The sequence below is a fragment of the Myotis brandtii genome, unplaced genomic scaffold, assembly GCF_000412655.1.
Source record: "Myotis brandtii unplaced genomic scaffold, ASM41265v1 scaffold220, whole genome shotgun sequence".
Lineage (NCBI taxonomy): Eukaryota > Metazoa > Chordata > Mammalia > Chiroptera > Vespertilionidae > Myotis > Myotis brandtii.
In genome coordinates, this window is record NW_005358250.1 from 241053 (window position 1) to 258448 (window position 17396).

Below are 17396 nucleotides of genomic sequence, written 5' to 3' on the forward strand. Positions count from 1 at the left end.
CCTCTCTCTCTCTCTCCCTCTCTCTCTCCCTCTCTCTCTCTCTCTCTCTCTCTCTCTCTCTCTCTCTCGTCATACACACACACTATCCATCAGCTGCAGGTTCCTTGCCTCACTTTTTCAGCCACCAACCCAAGACCTCTCTTGAATGGTTTTCATTCATGTGGAGGCACCAAGATAAGTTCATTTAAGCCAGAGAAGAGTAACTGGCTTGAGTGTTTTTAGCCCTCTGGCGCACAGAGCTTTAGCACAGATGAGTAGAATTCAGGACCTTGTCTTCATGGTTCTCGGATAGGAGCTTGCATTTCTAAACTCATCAGCATGCTTGCAGTAGTGATGACCTTCAGGAAGGAAACTGCTTCTCTTTTGAAAGCCCAAGGGGTAGACTTACTTGCTCTTTAGTTAACATATAAAAGCTGTGAGGATCCCCAGACTTATCCTGTGATATAGGACTGAAGTATATCATCAGATGTCTAAACTTAAAAGAAGAGCTTCTAGCTTCTAAGAGCTGCTTGGAACTAGTTGGTGCACAGCTTTCCAATCACATTTGAGTTTCTGCAAAGAGCTCTTCCCAGCCAGGAAATGGAAAATCCCTATGGCCGTCAGTATACCTTCCCCACTGCTGGGACAAGGCTTTAGTCTTTCATCCCGTGCGCCTTGGATGGAGTTCTGTGACTCCTGGGACCAGACACTGTCAGTCTCAGCAGTGAGGTCTCCTAAGCCTCTGCCCAGCTGCCTTTATCCCCATAAGCATCTTAACATCGTTGCCTGGAAGCTGCATCAAGGGATTGAGGTGGGGAAGGGAGGCTTGGCATCACAGCCTCCCAGCAGCTCCTCTCAGCACATTCTCAGGAAATAAATGACTGCAGGTCACAATATCATGCCCTATCTCCTTTTGAATTAGATTCTTACAGGTTTAGATTTTGTGGCCCTCCTTGCCTTAAGCAGACAATTCTGGAATGATCTACCAGAACTTTAGAATTAGTCTGTCTGGGTGGTTCCAATCCTCTTCCAGGCTGGCAGTTGCAGAGAAGCAGTTTGATTTAACAATGCACACAGGAGTGCCACTTCAGCCCACCAGCATTTTCCTCGTGGAAGTACAATTCCCTTCAGTGATATTAGCTCTTGAAGGCAGGGGAGTGTTTATTCCAGGACAGAAGCCTGTTAGCCTCAAGAAGCTCACCCTTACAACAAAGGCAGCTGGCAGCCAAGGAGGTGATGTCTGGGCGCCCCAAATCCCAAGTGTGAATGTCTGCAGCCCTCCTCTGCTGACTTCTCTGCTGAGCCTCAGCTCCTCTTGTGTTGTAACCACCTTGGCCCTTTCTTCATCTGCACATGCAAAGCACTAAAACTTTCATGGTACACTGGAGCGTTAAGAGCCTGAGTTAAGGCTTTTAGCACACAATTAAATGCAGTATGTGGTATTATTGTATTATCTGAGACTTAATCTTAAGCATGAGGGACTCCGAGGGCATTTTTGTAGGTTTGGTTTCCCATGATGGAGTTTTCTGTGAAAGGTTTATTGATTCAGCTTCCCCTTGGGAGATGTTTAGCCAGAAGCTAGTGCTGAACACCAAGGATCCTAAAAGTCCCTCAGACTCCCGTTGGTCCTGGCTCTTGGGGACAGAGATAGTAAAGCTGGCCAACTTTTTCTTCCAAAATGTGCAGCGTGGAATTGGGCAGTTCTAGGGCTGTGGTGTGGAGTGACAGCCATCTGCTTTGTGCTCCTGCAGACACTGGAGCTGTTCTCAGTACAGTATTAGATCAGCCATTCTGGGAACTGGGTGGAATAGTGTGGAGCTGGAGGGAAGAGAGGCCCACACTTAAGGTATAAACATTCTGATGATGTTAGACAGCCTTTGGGATAAAATCCTAAGATAAACTGAACAAACAGCTAAGAGCCAATGAATGTTGAGGGTGCAGCCATGCTTTTTCATGTATGTGACAAGATCCTCAGGGAGGTTTTTCAAGGTCCATTCAGGGAACTATTCTCTTTTGTGTGTGTGACTTGCAGGATAGGGAAGTTATGGTTTTGCTGTTTTGACCTCTATTACAAAGGAACTTTTCTGGGCATGCTTTTTTGGAGGGCTCAGTGGAGGGCACATGGAAAATTTGCCTGTTTGAAGTTGCACTCAATCCCCTGTGGACTGTTTGTCTCTGCCCTGCCCTAGGTGCAGCTGAACACCGGCCAGCTACAGTACATTCGCTTAGCCCAGCCTGTATCAGGCACCCAAGTTGTGCAGGGACAGATCCAGACGCTTGCCACCAATGCTCAGCAGGTATGTGTCCCAGGGATGCAGGGCTTGACTTGGGGACCAGCAGGAGCTGGCTTCCTTATTATTCTCCCTTCCACCTTATTCCTCAGCAAGAGCCACCTCCACACCTGCATATCTATTCTACCTCCACGGTGGGGTTTCATGGAGAATTGCATTCAAAGTGTGTCTCTTACCATCTTGTTCTGAAGTGCAAGGCAGGGAAGTCTCAAGTATACTTGAAGAAAGCCTGATGTACCTGTATGCAGGTCTCACCAGAAGTATTTTGACAGATTGCCTCTTTGTCAGGCTGTTAGCAGCTTTAAAACTGAATAGCTGTTGTGTTCTGGCCCTCCTGTGCCCTTTGGAAAGCTTCCTTAGATTTTATCCTCACCTCCTCAGGCACCCTTAACCTGAGATTGCTCCCCTTTCTTCTCTCATGCCCTAGGATGTTGGAGGCTGTGAGCCACAGGTGCTGAGGGGACCTCCCTGGGCTTGGGGGTTGGGGAATGTGGGCATCATTGCAGGGGGTGGGGGTGCTGCTCAAGGAGAGGCATTGTTAATGGATTCTTTTTTGCCTCATACCCAAAAAAAGCAGCGATCGTTTAAGAGCTGGATCTGTCTGGCCCAGTTGCATTTCTGGTGATGTATCTATTGACAGTGGTAACAGAGCTGAGTTTGTAGAGCAGGTCTCCAAAGATTTAATTTGGGAAAATGTGAGGAATGAGCCAAAAGTAAGGCTTCTGAATTCCATAAAGTCTCTGGGATCATTAAAGGCTCACATGGAACTTGGGCTTTTCCTTAATTTCCTTGGAGTTCACTGACATGGAATCAGCTCAAAACTGGTCACACCCTTGGGTACCTCACCCTCCGCTTTAAAAAAACAAAAAACGCCCATAAACTTTTGTAAGATTCTAACCTGGGATCCCAAAAACTTTTTATGGCCTAGGGGTGGGAGGAAATGAGAAGGAAGAGTTCTTGGTTTCCCAGATATCAGTTTTGGAGCCAGAAACTAAAGCCAGAAAGCTTGACTTGGGGCGGGGGTGGTTACAGAGAGGAGGGGAAGAAACAAGAAGAGAGCACCTGAGGGCAGTCACAGTCTATATAACAACAGATTGTACTTGTGACAATTGGCACGTGGTAGGTGCTCAGTAAATGTACGTTTAATGAATGCTGAATAAATAGTGTGTAAAAGGAATTTAAAGATAAATGAAGCTTTCTTTGATATAAAGGGCAGTACTGCTGGCCATGGCACAGTTAATCTCATCTATGAGGAATATTTTCCATTTGTCTCAGGGTCATTCATTTATTCTGCAGACATTTCTTGAATAATTTATTTGCACTGGGAGATTCAAAGACAAAACTTCGCTCCTGCTCTCAAGCAGCTTATAGACTGATAGGAGGAGAAAGACCCAAAACAAGGAACAATAGTATGAAGCTCTTTCACACGTGTCCCCTAGACCTGATGGGTTGTTTTTGGCCGTTGTGAGGACACCTGAGAGGACCGTCCTTACTGTGCAGGTTGGCTGTAATGATTCCAAGAGATGGTGCACAGAAGACATTACTAGTCAAATGTTCCACAGACACACAACTGTGCACACAAGCACGCTTCAGTCTTCTCTCCAACAGCTGGCATTGTTCGATGCATTCCGACATGGCAGTAAATTTCTTTTAAAATCCACACCTAAGATTTTAAGTGCTCATGATAAATGTTTCCTTGCCGCACCGCGCCCCCCCCTCAATCCTTGGCCCAAAGGGCTGCACGTGACCACTATCGGAAAAAGTGCTTTATACGTTTGCCACGAGGGCTTCTAGGGCCAAGGCCACCTGCTCGCCAGGGTGTTTCATATTCCAGTCAGATAATCTGGGTGATACGGGTTTGGTTTGGAGCCCACCTTCCAAGAATGAAAGGGACCACTCACTACTTTGCCCAGTGTTTTGCAAATTGTCTTCACTGGCTGCAAGACTCTTAGGGTTTTTGACTAAACCAAAAATGTTATGCTCTCTCATGTCAGCACCTGTGAGCTAGGTGTTTGTTTGATTTGAGCCCCAAAAAGACCTTGATGGGGTAGTAGGTGACTGGTAATGTCGTGTGTTCCAAGGTCCTCTTTATCAGCAGTTGCCAACCATGCGGACCACCGGTTGGCGACCGCTGCTCTATATGGTGCCAACTCTAAGTAGCCTTCAGGGCTACGGGATGGGAGGGACCTTGCTTTTCTGCTACACGTCAAACACCTGTTCTATGCCAGGCATTATTCTGGGCACTTTATATGTATTGTCTCATTTGATCTTCACAATCCACTCCTGGGTGGTGGGCTGGTGGCCGGACCCTGCAGCTGACCTGCCTACTCTGCTATCTTGATTCCTGCAGATCACACAGACAGAGGTCCAGCAAGGACAGCAGCAGTTCAGCCAGTTCACAGATGGACAGGTAGGACCCCCAGTCCGAGCAGGGGCAGAGGGTGAGGAATGGGGGTGAGGGCTAGTGGATGACATCTATGGGTTTGGGTGATAAGGGCAGCTGTCCCATTTTCTGTTAACAATGAGGGGACAGAAATTGTTAAAACAAGTACAGTTTTTAAATCAGGGTGCCTGTCCTTTAGCATTATAGACATTATATAGCCCAAATCCCCATTTAAGGATGAGTAAACTGAGTCCTAGAAATGGGAAATGCTTTGTCCATGATCACTCAGCTGTTCATTGCAGAACAAGGACTAGAACACAGGTGTCTTGTTTCCCTCTCTAGGGCTAGTTTTTCTCTGCTGCTCTTTAATGGTATGGGTTAGTTGAAATGCAGAGAACATGGGACCTCTCAACCTCTCAGTGCCTGGAATTCAGTAATTCTAAACCCGTGCAAAGAAAGAATCTTACTTTTCCCTCGGCCTATCCCCTCATACTATGACTATGCTCCCAGTCACCCCTGAGGACATGATGGGATGACGTGCCCAAGCTTGTATTCTCTGCTGCCCAGAGGAGAGGAGCCGCATCATCCACCTCTGGTTCCTGCCAGCACCAGGTGCTAGGTTCACATGCCAGGGCTCCTGTGGCAGGGGTTTTGGCTGGTTTTTTGGGGGGACACCTGAGAAACCAAATGATCAGTTGGCACTAACTTCCCAAAGTGGCTATGTGAGCATCTGCTTCACCCCTCACGGGTCTTGGCTGTAGGAAGTGTTTAATTCCAGGTGACCTCCTCAGCAGGGCCCATGTAGGAAGTGCAGGTTCAGTGTAGTCAGATATTCTGAGGAAAGGAGGAAGAGGGGGTAATCCTATTGCCTCTGCCAGTGAGGATTACTGAGAATTGGGGAAATGCTGACTTCCAAGCTGCTGGTACAGTGGTTCGAATTGCTTGTGTTTGTCACAGAGGAACAGCGTGCAGCAAGCTCCAGGCTCTGAGCTAACGGGAGAGGCAGAGCCCAGAGAAGTGAAAGCCACAGGAAATGCAACTCCCTGCACCTCTTCCCCGCCCACTACACACACCCCCTCACACCGTGCTGGTGCCTCCTGTGTCTGCTGCTCCCAACCCCAGCAGAGCTCCACATCCCCTCCTCCCTCTGACGCCTTGCAGTGGGTGGTGGTTGAAGTATCTGGGGCCCCGAACCAACTCGAGGCCCATAGGGAGCTGCATGCCCCTCTCCCAGGGGTGACCTCACTCTCTCCTCTCCACCCCTCGCAGCAGCTCTACCAGATCCAGCAAGTCACCATGCCTGCCGGCCAGGACCTCACCCAGCCCATGTTCATCCAGTCAGCTAACCAGCCCTCCGACGGGCAGGCCCCCCAGGTGACCGGAGACTGAGGGCCTGAGCTGGCAAGGCCAAGGACACCCAACACAATTTTTGCCATACAGCCCCAGGCAGTGGGCACAGCGTCCCTCCCCAGAGGACCCCGCCGACCTCAGCGCCTCCTGCAGGCTAGGACATTGGTGCACTTCACCCCACACCTGGGGGCCGAGATTCTCCAACAGAAAAATGCAATATTTTTTATTTCCTTTTTTTCTTTTTTTTTTTCACCAAGGAATCAATATTTCAATATGTTGAGTTGTGTGTCCAATGCTATGAAATGAAAATATTAAATAACATATTTATGGCATTTTCTTGAAGAGTGTGGTTGAAGATATATTTCTTTTATTTTTCTTTTTTGGGGTTTTACTTCCACTTCTTTTTAGGAGCAAATCTCCTAACGGGTGTATGTTATCTCCTGACTCTTGGAACAGCCGCTACCCCCAGGATTTTCCATCTTTTCTGTCCTCTGATTAAATTAGGTGACTGCGTGTAGCTTCTTTTTCATTAGTGGTCTTCTCTCCTTGTCCCTGCTCCTGCCCTGGAGCTCTGTGCACCTGTATCCAGAGGCCATGGGAACATCCTTGCATTTAAGAGATGAACTCATTCGCCATGGAGAGGAGAGTGGATGGTTTCATTCCCAGACCCTAACCTCCCAGGGACCCAAGGAGACTAGAACTTTGTGCATTTACCTCCATACACACATTTTTATTTTTTAAATGCATTAAGAATTGTGCTAGTCTCCTTTGCTGCATGGACATCAATGCATGACATGAAATAAACCTCATTTTAGACAATTAAAAGTCTTGAGTTCTGTATTTGGCAGCATTCATAGGGCCACTTGGCTTGGGAAAGGCTTGGAAAGGTTTGTTTGCCTTCAGGTTGGGTGTCTGTGAATGAGGGGGGACCCTTTTGAAAAAAAGCTAAGGGAAACTTACACTACACATCTAATTCAAACTGAGGTCTTCAGCTAATTTTAAAGGTAAACTTCAGCAGGATCTATTTGCTCCTGAGAGGCCCCTGCCCACCTTACGTCCTGGGCTACCACCATGGGCCAGATTCAGTTGTGTCCTGTTTGGTTGAGGGTCAAAAGAGAACATCTTTCAATGAGAAAGCTCCATTCTTCAAAGTAGGACCCAGATAAATCTCTCCTCTCCTGTCTTGGCATGGGCTGGCACTTTGAGTTGCCTGCTGTGGGCATACCCAGTAGCATCTGCCGTGGAGGGCAGCCTAAGCCCCTTGTCAACCAGCAGGTCACAAGAGGTCTACAGCCAGGGCCTGTATTCTGTTAATTGAAACAGGAATAAAAAGAGCATTCTACTTCATTGACCATACTGGCCAATGGGGAGCTGTCTTCCTTACCTTCACCATGCCATCCAATGAGGCCCGTTGTCTGGGAAGATCAGAGAACTGATTGCCAGGAAAAGTAGGTATCAATTTCTTCTCTGACAGTAATATGCCTTAAAAACTTGGGCAACTCCCTTCCCTTTGGGACTGTCTCAAGGTGTGAGATGGGGGTGGGGAAGAGTCTTTAATATTAGATGATTTTAAGTCTGACCCTGATGTCCTTACAATTCCTCACCAAATATCTGCTGTCAACCTGGACATCTGTGTCATCTTTTATTTTCAATCATTGACCGAAGAGTACTTCACCTTATTCCACACATACAAATTTGGATGGCTTGCAATGAAAACATACACAATGAAATAAAATATTACAGATCAGAATTAGGAAGAATATAATTGAGTAGGAAATGGATCATAGAAAACAAATAGTCTGGCTGTAAAGATCTACCTGGTTGTTAGAATTAGGTTTCACACTTCATCCTGGGCTTCTGGGCCATCAAAGCAAAAAGAGCCAGAACCAGGTAAGAGTCACACCAGCCCTAGCCTGTTTGCTCAGTGGATAGAGCATTGGCCTGCAGACTGAAGGGTCCTGGGTTTGATTCTGGTCAAGGGCACATGTCTGGGTTGTAGGCTTAATCCCCAGTGGGAGGGCATGCAGGAGGCAGCCAATCAATGATTCTCATCATTGATGTTTCTATCCCTCTCTGAAAAAAAAAAGTCACACCATAAAAGGAAGAAAAATGACATTATTTTATAAAAGCAAGTATTTTACTAGTTTTAAGGGCTGGAATACATGGGGTACCTCCAGTGTCATCAGAGTAGGGGAAGCAGATTCTATCACCATGAGAAGGCAGTAAGTCTTCCTCCATAAGAAGCCTCCGGCAGCTCCACAGGCTCTCAAGTTCAGTGCCCCTCTTTATCTAGTTATCTTCATTCTAGCTCAACTTTTCTCTCAAGGGTTCATGGCCTTCCCACTGTGCTGTATCCAAACATACAAATATTCCTTGATAGCTGGGTGCCCAGCCCCGCGTGGAGAAAGTGCCAGACTCACAGGGGTCCTCAAACTTTTTAAACAGGGGGCCAGTTCACTGTCCCTCAGACCGTTGGAGGGCCGGACTATAGTTTTTTAAAAAATTATGAACAAATTCCTATGCACACATGTTTTCGGCGGGCCGCATGTGGCCCGCGGGCCGTAGTTTGAGGACCCTGTGCCAGAGGGAGGATGAAGTCAAGTGCACACAAGGGGCCCTGGCCTCAGAGAAAAGCTCAGCTGTTTTCATTTCCTGGCTAAACCACCACATTGAGGCCACTGAACCGACCCACCTTGCTGCTCTTTGACTCATTCTGAAAATCCAAGCATAATTGGAAACATAGGCCAGTCAATGGGTCCCCATTTCTCCATAGATTTCCATTCTTGGAGGTTTCGATCAGTTGTGATTGGCAAGCAGCTTCCTTGCTGAGCACGTTCCCTTTAAATTTTCCCCCGCCAGCAGGGCCCGTCTGGGTGTAAACAAACACTTCAGTGCAGCCCAAGACAGCCCCTATCTAATACCCAGCACGATCCCCTTACATCCGGAGCACTCTTCGAACATTTTTCCTAGCACTTGCAGCTTTCGTCCTCCTGATGATCTTCACAATGACCCTGCAGGGGAGACAGGAAGAGGGATCGTGATCCCTGTGTTGCAGATGGAGACATGGGAGACACATCGAAGTGCAGTGACTTTCCCAAGGTCACTCCATGAATAGGGGTGGAGCTGAAACCAAAACATTGGTCTCCTGATCTGTGTATACACAGCTGCTTTCTGGCCAGATTGTGTGTGTGTGTGTGTGTGTGTGTGTGTGTGTGTGTGTGTGTACAAGGCTTTACTAAATGTGAACTGACTCCTTTTGCTCAGCTTCCTCAAACCCATTGGCCCAGCCTTGAGTGTATGTGGGGAATAAAGGAAGCAATTGGATCTGGTCTGTGGACAGCTGGTGGTTGGGATAATTTTCCTGGAGGCGGATGCAGGAGACTGGAGGCCCCTGGGATTACCAACAGACCACCTGGCTGGCTTCCTTGCTGTTCAATTCTGCTGATGCCGCAAGGGGGCAGCATGTAGCACTCACCCAAGTTTCTGGGAGATGCCTTGTCTCACCCTCATTCAACTTGAGACAAGACTAGGAACTATGGAGTATGACTGCACCTTTTCTCGATGGGTACTCGATCCTTGGCCCCTTCCTGGGAAGACCCTTAACTTTTGAAGGGAGGTACAACTAGGGCAACAGTGAGGGTTGGAAAACTACCCTTTCCAGAATATCACATCAGGGTAGGTGGTTAGATTTTAATAAGGACTTTCCTGCAGCTTAAGTTCATTCAAGGCCATAAGTCCCCAGTTTGGTGTCTTTCCACTCCCCTTTCCTGCACTGTGTGCTCCTGCCACATTCAATTACTCGTTGGCCCCTGAACTTACTCCCATGTTTTCAGAATGTACTGGCCCCAATGCCTGGAATGTCCTTTTCCACTTATTGATCTCCTATACATCCATCAAGGCCCGATTTAATGGGCCTTGCTGAGAAACCTCTAATTCCTGGAGTGGAGTTAGCAAAGACCTCTTCGATGCTCCCATAGCAACTTCTACAGTCTCTATTATTAGTGCTCAAATACAGTCATTCAGCAAGTATTTCTTTGGCACTTTCTGTGTGTCAGACACTGTTTTGGACATTGTGAAGACAGATGAAAACAAGCCAGGCGAGGATTATGCTGTCCTGGAGCTTATGTTGGGTTGGAGGCAGAGGTGGGAGAGGAAATGGAAGAGATAGACAAAAAATACAAGTTAGGCCCTGAAGAGACCCCCTGTCACTCTATTAGAATTTTCTAGTTTGGGCTCTTCCTTACCTATGTTCTCCTCCACTTCAAGGTCATCTCTGCCTTCCGAGCCCTTGTAGGATAGGGCTTGACACCAAAAGAGTAACAGCAACTGATGAGTAAGTAAATGAACATGAACCCTTCCTCACAGACAGCCTTCAACACTGCACACATCCCACCTCTGCTCTCACTGTTGCTTTTTTCTTCTTAATTTTTTATTGAGCACTGATAAAATGCTACAGGGGTATTAAATGGAGAATTTTTTAAAAATAAATTTCTGTGAAGGGAAATATATCTAAAACTTGCTACCTAAGTGGATCATCCCATTTCTTTTTTTTTTAAGTGTCACTTTTTAAAAAATATTTTTTATTGATTTTTTACAGAGAGGAAGGGAGAGGGATGGAGAGTTAGAAACATCTATCAGCCGCCTCCTGCACGCCCCCCACTGGGGATGTGCCTGCAACCAAGGTACATGCCCTTGACTGGAATCGAACCTGGGACCCTTCAGTCCGAAGGCCGACGCTCTATCCACTGAGCCAAACCGGTTAGGGCAGATTATCCCATTTCATCTTTGCATTCTCATTAGGTAGGTGTTCTCTCCATTTTGTAAATGAGAAACTGAGGCTCAAAGAAGTTAAGTAATTACCCAAGGGCACCAGCTGATTAGGGCCGTATGCTCTAAGAAACCTTCTGTCCCCACCAGTTCAGCCCCATTGGTCTTGTCCCCGCTGCTTATGATTCTCTTTCTTACAGAGAATGACAGTCCTCACTCCCAACTCCTGGGTAGGGACCTAGCCTTTGTCCTACCTCTCCAGCTATCCATAGGCCTCTGTGGGGTGGCATCTGACCTCCCAGGTGGAGAGGGCTCTACAGTAGAGGTCAAGTGCTTGGTCACATGAGCAACTTGAGTGCATCCTCCTCAAGGCCCTCTGAGTCGGGCTGGCAGCATTACCCCCTAGCTTGTATGCTGGGACACTACCACAGCCCAGGAAGAGAGGATAGGGGACAGCAAGGCTGGCACTTGAGGGGAGAACCTGAGCTGAGTTCCAGGTGGGCCAGGCTGGGCTGGGCTCCTCTGGCTGGCTGGTGCTGAGGGGAAGCCCAAAACAGAACCTAGCTTCCCCCAACCCCTGCAGCCCTGGCCCTCCACTAAGCCCCATCACCTCTCCGGCTCCCTGTCCCTCTCCCAAGCCACTGTGCCTCTCTCTTACAGTGAAGGTCTGTGGAACAGAAGCTTTCTAAGATCTTATATGTGTCAAATGTCTTTATTTTGCTTTGTATTTAAATGAAGGTTTGGCAATGTATGGAATTCTAGGTCCACAATTATTTGCTGTTAGCATTCTGAAGGTACCATTCCATTGTCTTGGCATCTATTCTTGCCGATGAGAAGCTGTCAGTTCAATTATTGGACCTTTGTAGATAAGCTATCTTTTCTCCTGTTGGCTTTTAGAATTTCCTTTTTATCCTTGATATTCTACACTTTGGCTACAAGGTGTCTAGATGTATTTTTGTTTTGAAAGATCTCTTACGAGGCAATCTATGGACCTTTGAAATCTTGAAATTCATGTCCTATTTCTGGAAAGAGTTTAGTCATTCTTTCCAGTATCTTTTCCTGGAACTAATAATATATATGCTGGATTTTTTCATTCAATCTTTTACATCTCTTTTCTTTCAGTAATCTCTTTGTTGTTCTGTGACTTATTCTGGAGGATTTCCTCTGGTTTAGCTTCTCTTTCACTAATTCTCTCTTCAGCTGCATTTACTCTATTAACCCATCTGCTTTTTTTGCTTAATGTCAGCGACTTTTGTTTTCATTTCTAAAATGTCTAGTTTTTGTCATGTCCCTGTTTGAGATCTTTCTATTCTGGTATTATAAATGCTATCCCTTTATTTTCTTGGATTTTAACTGTATTAAACTTACTTTCAGATTGCTTCTTGATCTCTAGGTCTTTAAGTATGAATTCTCCCATGAGAGATGTCTCTCAAGATGTTGTACTTCTTACATGTTGTGAAGTTTTATTCTTGAGATAGTTATTTTCAGCACATTTTTTTCTGACTGTGCCATGGGATATGGAGGCTACCATAAGGGATGATATCTCAGTTGTATTTGCCCAAGCTATGGAGAAGTGCACCAGCCCCAAACTTGCTCTTATATTAATTACTGTCTCGGCTTGGGATTTTTCATGGTGTGCATATCAACTCCTGAGCCCCCATGTGGACAGGCTTGAGGTATCATACTCACATGGGCACTCTTTCTATCCAAAGCCAAGGCAGGTAGCAAGCAGGCAGAGTTATTTTAGTCTGTTTATGGCAGGCAGCACTTTCCCAGGTCCCACTCTAAGCAGGGAGCCTACTTACTATACCACTGGTGGGGTCTGCAAATATACTTCCACCTCTGACCCACCTTCCCTGAATCCCTCCTCAGAGGTAGAGCTTCAAATACTACTCACCACTGGAATTCTCTCTTATTTCTGGCTCTTAGAGAGTTCTCCTTCTTGTTTTTGAGCTTGGATATGTTGTTGCTGTTTTTAATTATCCAGCATTTATCTTGTATATTTACTATTTTAAGGAGAAGGGACTTCAATAAGTGTTTGATCAAGTTTGACCTGGAAGTCTGTCCCACTGTCTGGGCCTCCTGGCCCTGTCACTCAATCTGCAGCCTCTCCTACTCACATCATCTCCCATTCTGAGCCCTCGTCCACCAGGGGAGTGGGGAGCAGGGAAGCTTTTGCCCATTGCACTCTCAGCAACTCAGAAAAGTCCTTCCTCCTCATTTCCACTGTGCCAAGGGCTGTCGCTGAGAACATGGAGCCTTCCAGTGGGACTGCGGTAGTGTTGTCTTCTGCATGGTCTTCCAGGAGTTGGGATCAAGGAGGCAGAGCCCTGAAGGCAGAGGAGGAGCAGTGCAAGAAGAATGGCTTTGACCTTCATTTCCCCACCCCCTTTTCCCTCAGTGTCTCCTCCTTGTGGGCCCCCCTCCAGCCATGAGGATCAATGGGGGTTCACTTTCGCTGAGCTCAGCGACACTACTTTGTCCTCACTTCCTGTGGCTCAGACTGGCCCGGTCGGTCTGCATGGTCTGTGCTGGAGAGAGCTCAGTGGCATGTCCAGAACTAGGGGGAAAGAAACTCCCCGGCCACCCTCCTGCACCTCTCACCTGCTGGGTGGCCTAGTTCTCTTGTCCTCTCAGGCCTCATTGGGAAGAGGATGCAGGCCTGATCTTTCTCTCATACTTCCTCCTCCTGCTCTCAGTGCAGGTGGAGCCCTAGAGGTAAATAAAGCCTGTGATGCCATCACTCCTTAACACCCTCCACTCTAACCCCTTCCCCGGCTGAGAAGAGCTGGAGGACTAGGGAATTCTCACAGCATCTCCCCTTTCCATCGAACAGACACCTAAAGAGCAGTAAGATCAATGGTTCCCATTTGTACAGCTCCCAGCATGATCGTGACTTTTCCGTGCATTGTTTTCTTTAAGTATGTTTTTATTGATTTCAGAGAGAGGAAGGGAGAGAGAGAAACATCAATGATGAGAGAGAAGAATCGATTGGCTGCCTCCTGCACTCCCCCTACTGAGGATCAAGCCTGCAACCCAGGCATATGTCCTGACCAGAATCGAACCATGACCTCCTGATTCATGGGTCAATGCTCAACCACTGAGCCACATCGGCCGAGCTTCCATGCATTATTGCTTTCAGTCCTCCTATCAGTCAGGGAAGGTGGGGCAGAGGTGGAATGACTTACCCAAATTCACCAGCTAGTCCAAAGGCAGAGCCAGGAAGTCCAACTGTGACTTGTAGTTCAGTGCTCTGTCTGCCCTGGCACTGCCAGCTGCCCTGGGGGCTGGTACCTCCACCCCTCTGGGCTCTCTCCTATAGAGCCCCAGCCTCTGTGGCGTGCCCTAGGCTCTGGCCCTGGCCAAGCTTCTTGGTTCCTATCAGACCAAATTGGACCCTTCAGCCTAGCATTCAAGACCTGCTGTGTCCCCTTTGCCAAGCTCGCTCTTTCTCCCCCGTGCTCTATAACATCCTCCCCATCCTCACACCCCACCTGCCCGTCCACACACACTATAGCACAAGGCTAAAGAGCTGTGCCAGACAAGTCTCCTCACTGAGCCTCAGTCTTCTTGCCTGTAAAATGGGGTGTGAACAGAATCACCTCACAGGGTTGTTGGGATGGTGAACTAGACAATGCAGATGAAGCCCCTGCATGAGGCTTAGCACTTAGCATGGGCCTCATCAATGTGAGCTGCAGGCAGTATTGGTTGTGCTTCTCTGTGCCTCTCCAAGCTCTCCCCACCTCTGTCCCCAGGCTCCCTCTGCCATTGTCGGTAGTCTCCCTCGCCTGACCTCTAGCAACCCTAAGAGCTGTAAGAAAACCCAGGGGTTTTCTGGGGTGTGGGGAGGGCGGAGGAGGAAGTCTGGTGGGTGGAACCCTAAGGGTGTGGGGATGGGGAAGATGGTTCTCACCCCAATTTAACCAGAGCACCTCTGATTGAATGCTTTTTACACATTGGGGTGCTGCCTTATGATTCTGCCTGTAAAAAGGAGTCCTTTGCTAATAGAGTTTGAAAACCGCTGACTTCAACCACCCCTTCCCATCCCAAGAAAGTCCTTGGTTGACCTGAGTCACACTGAGAGTCAGTGACAGGCTTGGACCTGGCCCCTGGTCCCAACCACTTGCAGATCTCAACCCTCTTAGACCTGGGAGTCTCTGTGCCTGGTAGGAGTGAGTTCTAGAGAACAGGATTGGGCCATCTATGGTTCCCCTCAGCCCATAGCACTGATCCCAGGACCCCGTGCACAGTAGGTAGGTGCCAGCCAGGGGAGAGGACAAGTCATAGACAGATCTAGGGTCACCCACTGGCCGTGTATCCTTAGGCAAGTCCCCGTACCTCTCAGCCTCAGCTTTTTTGTGTGCAAAGGGGTTGCTCTAGGTCCCAGAAGGGGCAGAGCCTTGTACACGGTTGGTGCCCTGCAAATGGGAGCCCTCTCCATCCCCACCCTTCTTCTCAATCAATACGTGCTCCATTGATGGATGATGGTGCCAGTGACGAATGATAGGAGATCCTGGAGCCCTGCCCCTTCTGGTTGTACAGATGGGGAAACTGAAACCCAGAGCCAGGAAGGGACTTGCCCAGGTGGGACAGTGAGTGAGTCTGGGCCCGACAGGGACATGTTAGCAGTGTTACCAGAGAGAGAAGTTGGGGCTGGGGCTGGGAAGAAAGCTGCTGAGGGTGGGGTGAAGGGAACAGGTGGGGGAGAAGGACGGAGGAGGGTGGGAACCTGCAGCACCCCATCCTCCCCCGCTCCCTGCAGCCGAGAGGCTGACCGAGAAAGCCTAGACAGCTGTTTGCTCAGAAAAGCATCTTTGTCATCAGGGCTGTGGTGGGGAAAGTCCTCTCTCCCAGTCATGTCTTGGGAATCTGGATGGAGCAGGAAGGCAGCCGGGTGAGTGGCTTGTCCTCTCAGAACCAGACTTTCTCCACTGCTTCTCCACGCATAGAAACACCGACTAAGCTTTGCTTACAGCCTCCTAGAACCAACTTGCCCATCCCCTCACCCCTTAGGAAGCCTTCCATGTGTCTCCACTTTAAAAAGTGGGCCTGACCTCCATTGCACACATACCTGCGGGAGAAGTGGGCCTCTGTGCCCTGTGGAAGTCCCTCCTGAGATCTAACTCCTATCCCTCTAGCTGCAACCACAGTCTTTCCTCCGCCTGCCTGTGGCGGGTTAATCTGGAGATGGAGTTGGGAAAGGTGATGAGAGACCCACTCCCACAGTGAGGGTTCCTCACAAGGAGAGGAAGGGACTTTGCAGTCCCCCAAACGGGAAGGGAGGTGTGGGGTCCAGAGGCGATGCTGAGCTTGAGGATCAGATTTCCCACAACAGGCCCAAGTTTAGGGCAACCTGGGTTCAACTGCCATTTCTGCCACCTGGCCCCTGGTCCCTCAAAAAGACCCTGAGACACCCCCAGATTCCCTTGCAACTGCTTTCCTTTCCACCATTCAGGCCCCAGACCCTAGTCCAGCCGTGGGCAAACTATGGCCCGCGGGCCGGATCCGGCCCGTTTGAAAAGAATAAAACTAAAAAAAAAAAAAAGACCGTACCCGTACCCTTTTATGTAATGATGTTTACTTTGAATTTATATTAGTTCACACAAACCCTCCATCCATGCTTTTGTTCCGGCCCTCCAGTCCAGTTTAAGAACCCATTGTGGCCCTCGAGTCAAAAAGTTTGCCCACCCCTGCCCTAGTCCCACCGCCATGAATCCTGCCTGATGAGGCCCAGGCTCTGGGCGAGCAGTGCCATACATTCAGGGGATGCTAGCTTCAGCTCATAGGGAGAGGATGGGTAACCCAGCGAGGCACTGCATCCACAGCTGGGCCCTGGGGTGCAGAAACCGCCCCAGTTACCAATAAAGACGGGGCATAACCTGCCCAAAGGCCTCGGACTCTGGCCCTGGGCGCACCTGGAGCCAGAAGTAGCGGGAGAGATTCAGGTCAGACCCCAGAAGGCACCCCCTGCTATGCAGAGGGAAAGGGTGAAGGGGTGTGCACAGGTTGCCAAGCCCAGCTTGGGGACCCCCTAGGTCCCTGAGGCCCCCTCTCTGAGCGCTGACAGCTCTGCTGGCCTCCCTCCCCCGCTGGCGCTCAGCAGATCAATGCCGCCTTTGCTGACAGCTGAGAATCGAGCTTGCCTTCCCGCCCCCTCTCCTGCCCCTCCCGCTCGGCTGTTCTGTCCCCCGAGATCCTCCGGAGGAACGGGAAGAGTTTGCTGCGGAAGAGCTTCACCCTGGGGCAGGGCCTGCGGAGGGAGCGGCTGGTGTGGCCCAAGCTTTCCGCAGGGGAAAGAGGGAAGGAGGGTGAGGAAACCCAAATCACCGCTCTGTGCTGGGCTAAGAGAACGAGAGGGCCGCCCCCTGTTACCAGCTAGAGAGAGGAGGCCAGGCACCAAGAACTTTCCGCTGGAGGGGGAGTGCCTGGTGGGAAGTCTCCCGTTTCTGGGTGGGTTCCGGGGGCCTCTGGGAGGTTGTCCAGCTGCAGGCTGGCTCAGAGTTCACCTGCTAGCACCCATGTGCCCTGACCTGTAGTCAAGTCCACGGAGCAGTTCCGACTGAACGTGCATCAGAGGAGACTCTGGGGGGCTGAGTGGCCTACCTGGGGGCTCTTCCCCATCTTCA

General features: G+C 49.1%; 1 protein-coding gene across 7 annotated transcripts in view; it reads left to right on the forward strand.

Annotated features, from left to right (window-relative positions):
* Window positions 1–6828, forward strand: part of NFYC (nuclear transcription factor Y, gamma) — a 67069-nt gene extending 60241 nt beyond the window's left edge. For 4 of the 7 annotated variants that reach the window (XM_014539525.1, XM_005866030.2, XM_014539527.1 and 1 more), the window contains 3 exons: window positions 2169–2276; window positions 4621–4680; window positions 5611–6828. In XM_014539525.1, coding sequence (XP_014395011.1) covers window positions 2169–2276; window positions 4621–4680; window positions 5611–6042 — 600 coding nt within the window. In that variant the 3' untranslated portion in view covers window positions 6043–6828. The remainder of the gene's footprint in view (window positions 1–2168; window positions 2277–4620; window positions 4681–5610) is intronic. The other 3 variants (XM_014539526.1, XM_005866031.2, XM_014539528.1) reach the window with 1 other exon arrangement.
* The last annotated feature ends 10568 nt before the right edge of the window (window positions 6829–17396 follow it).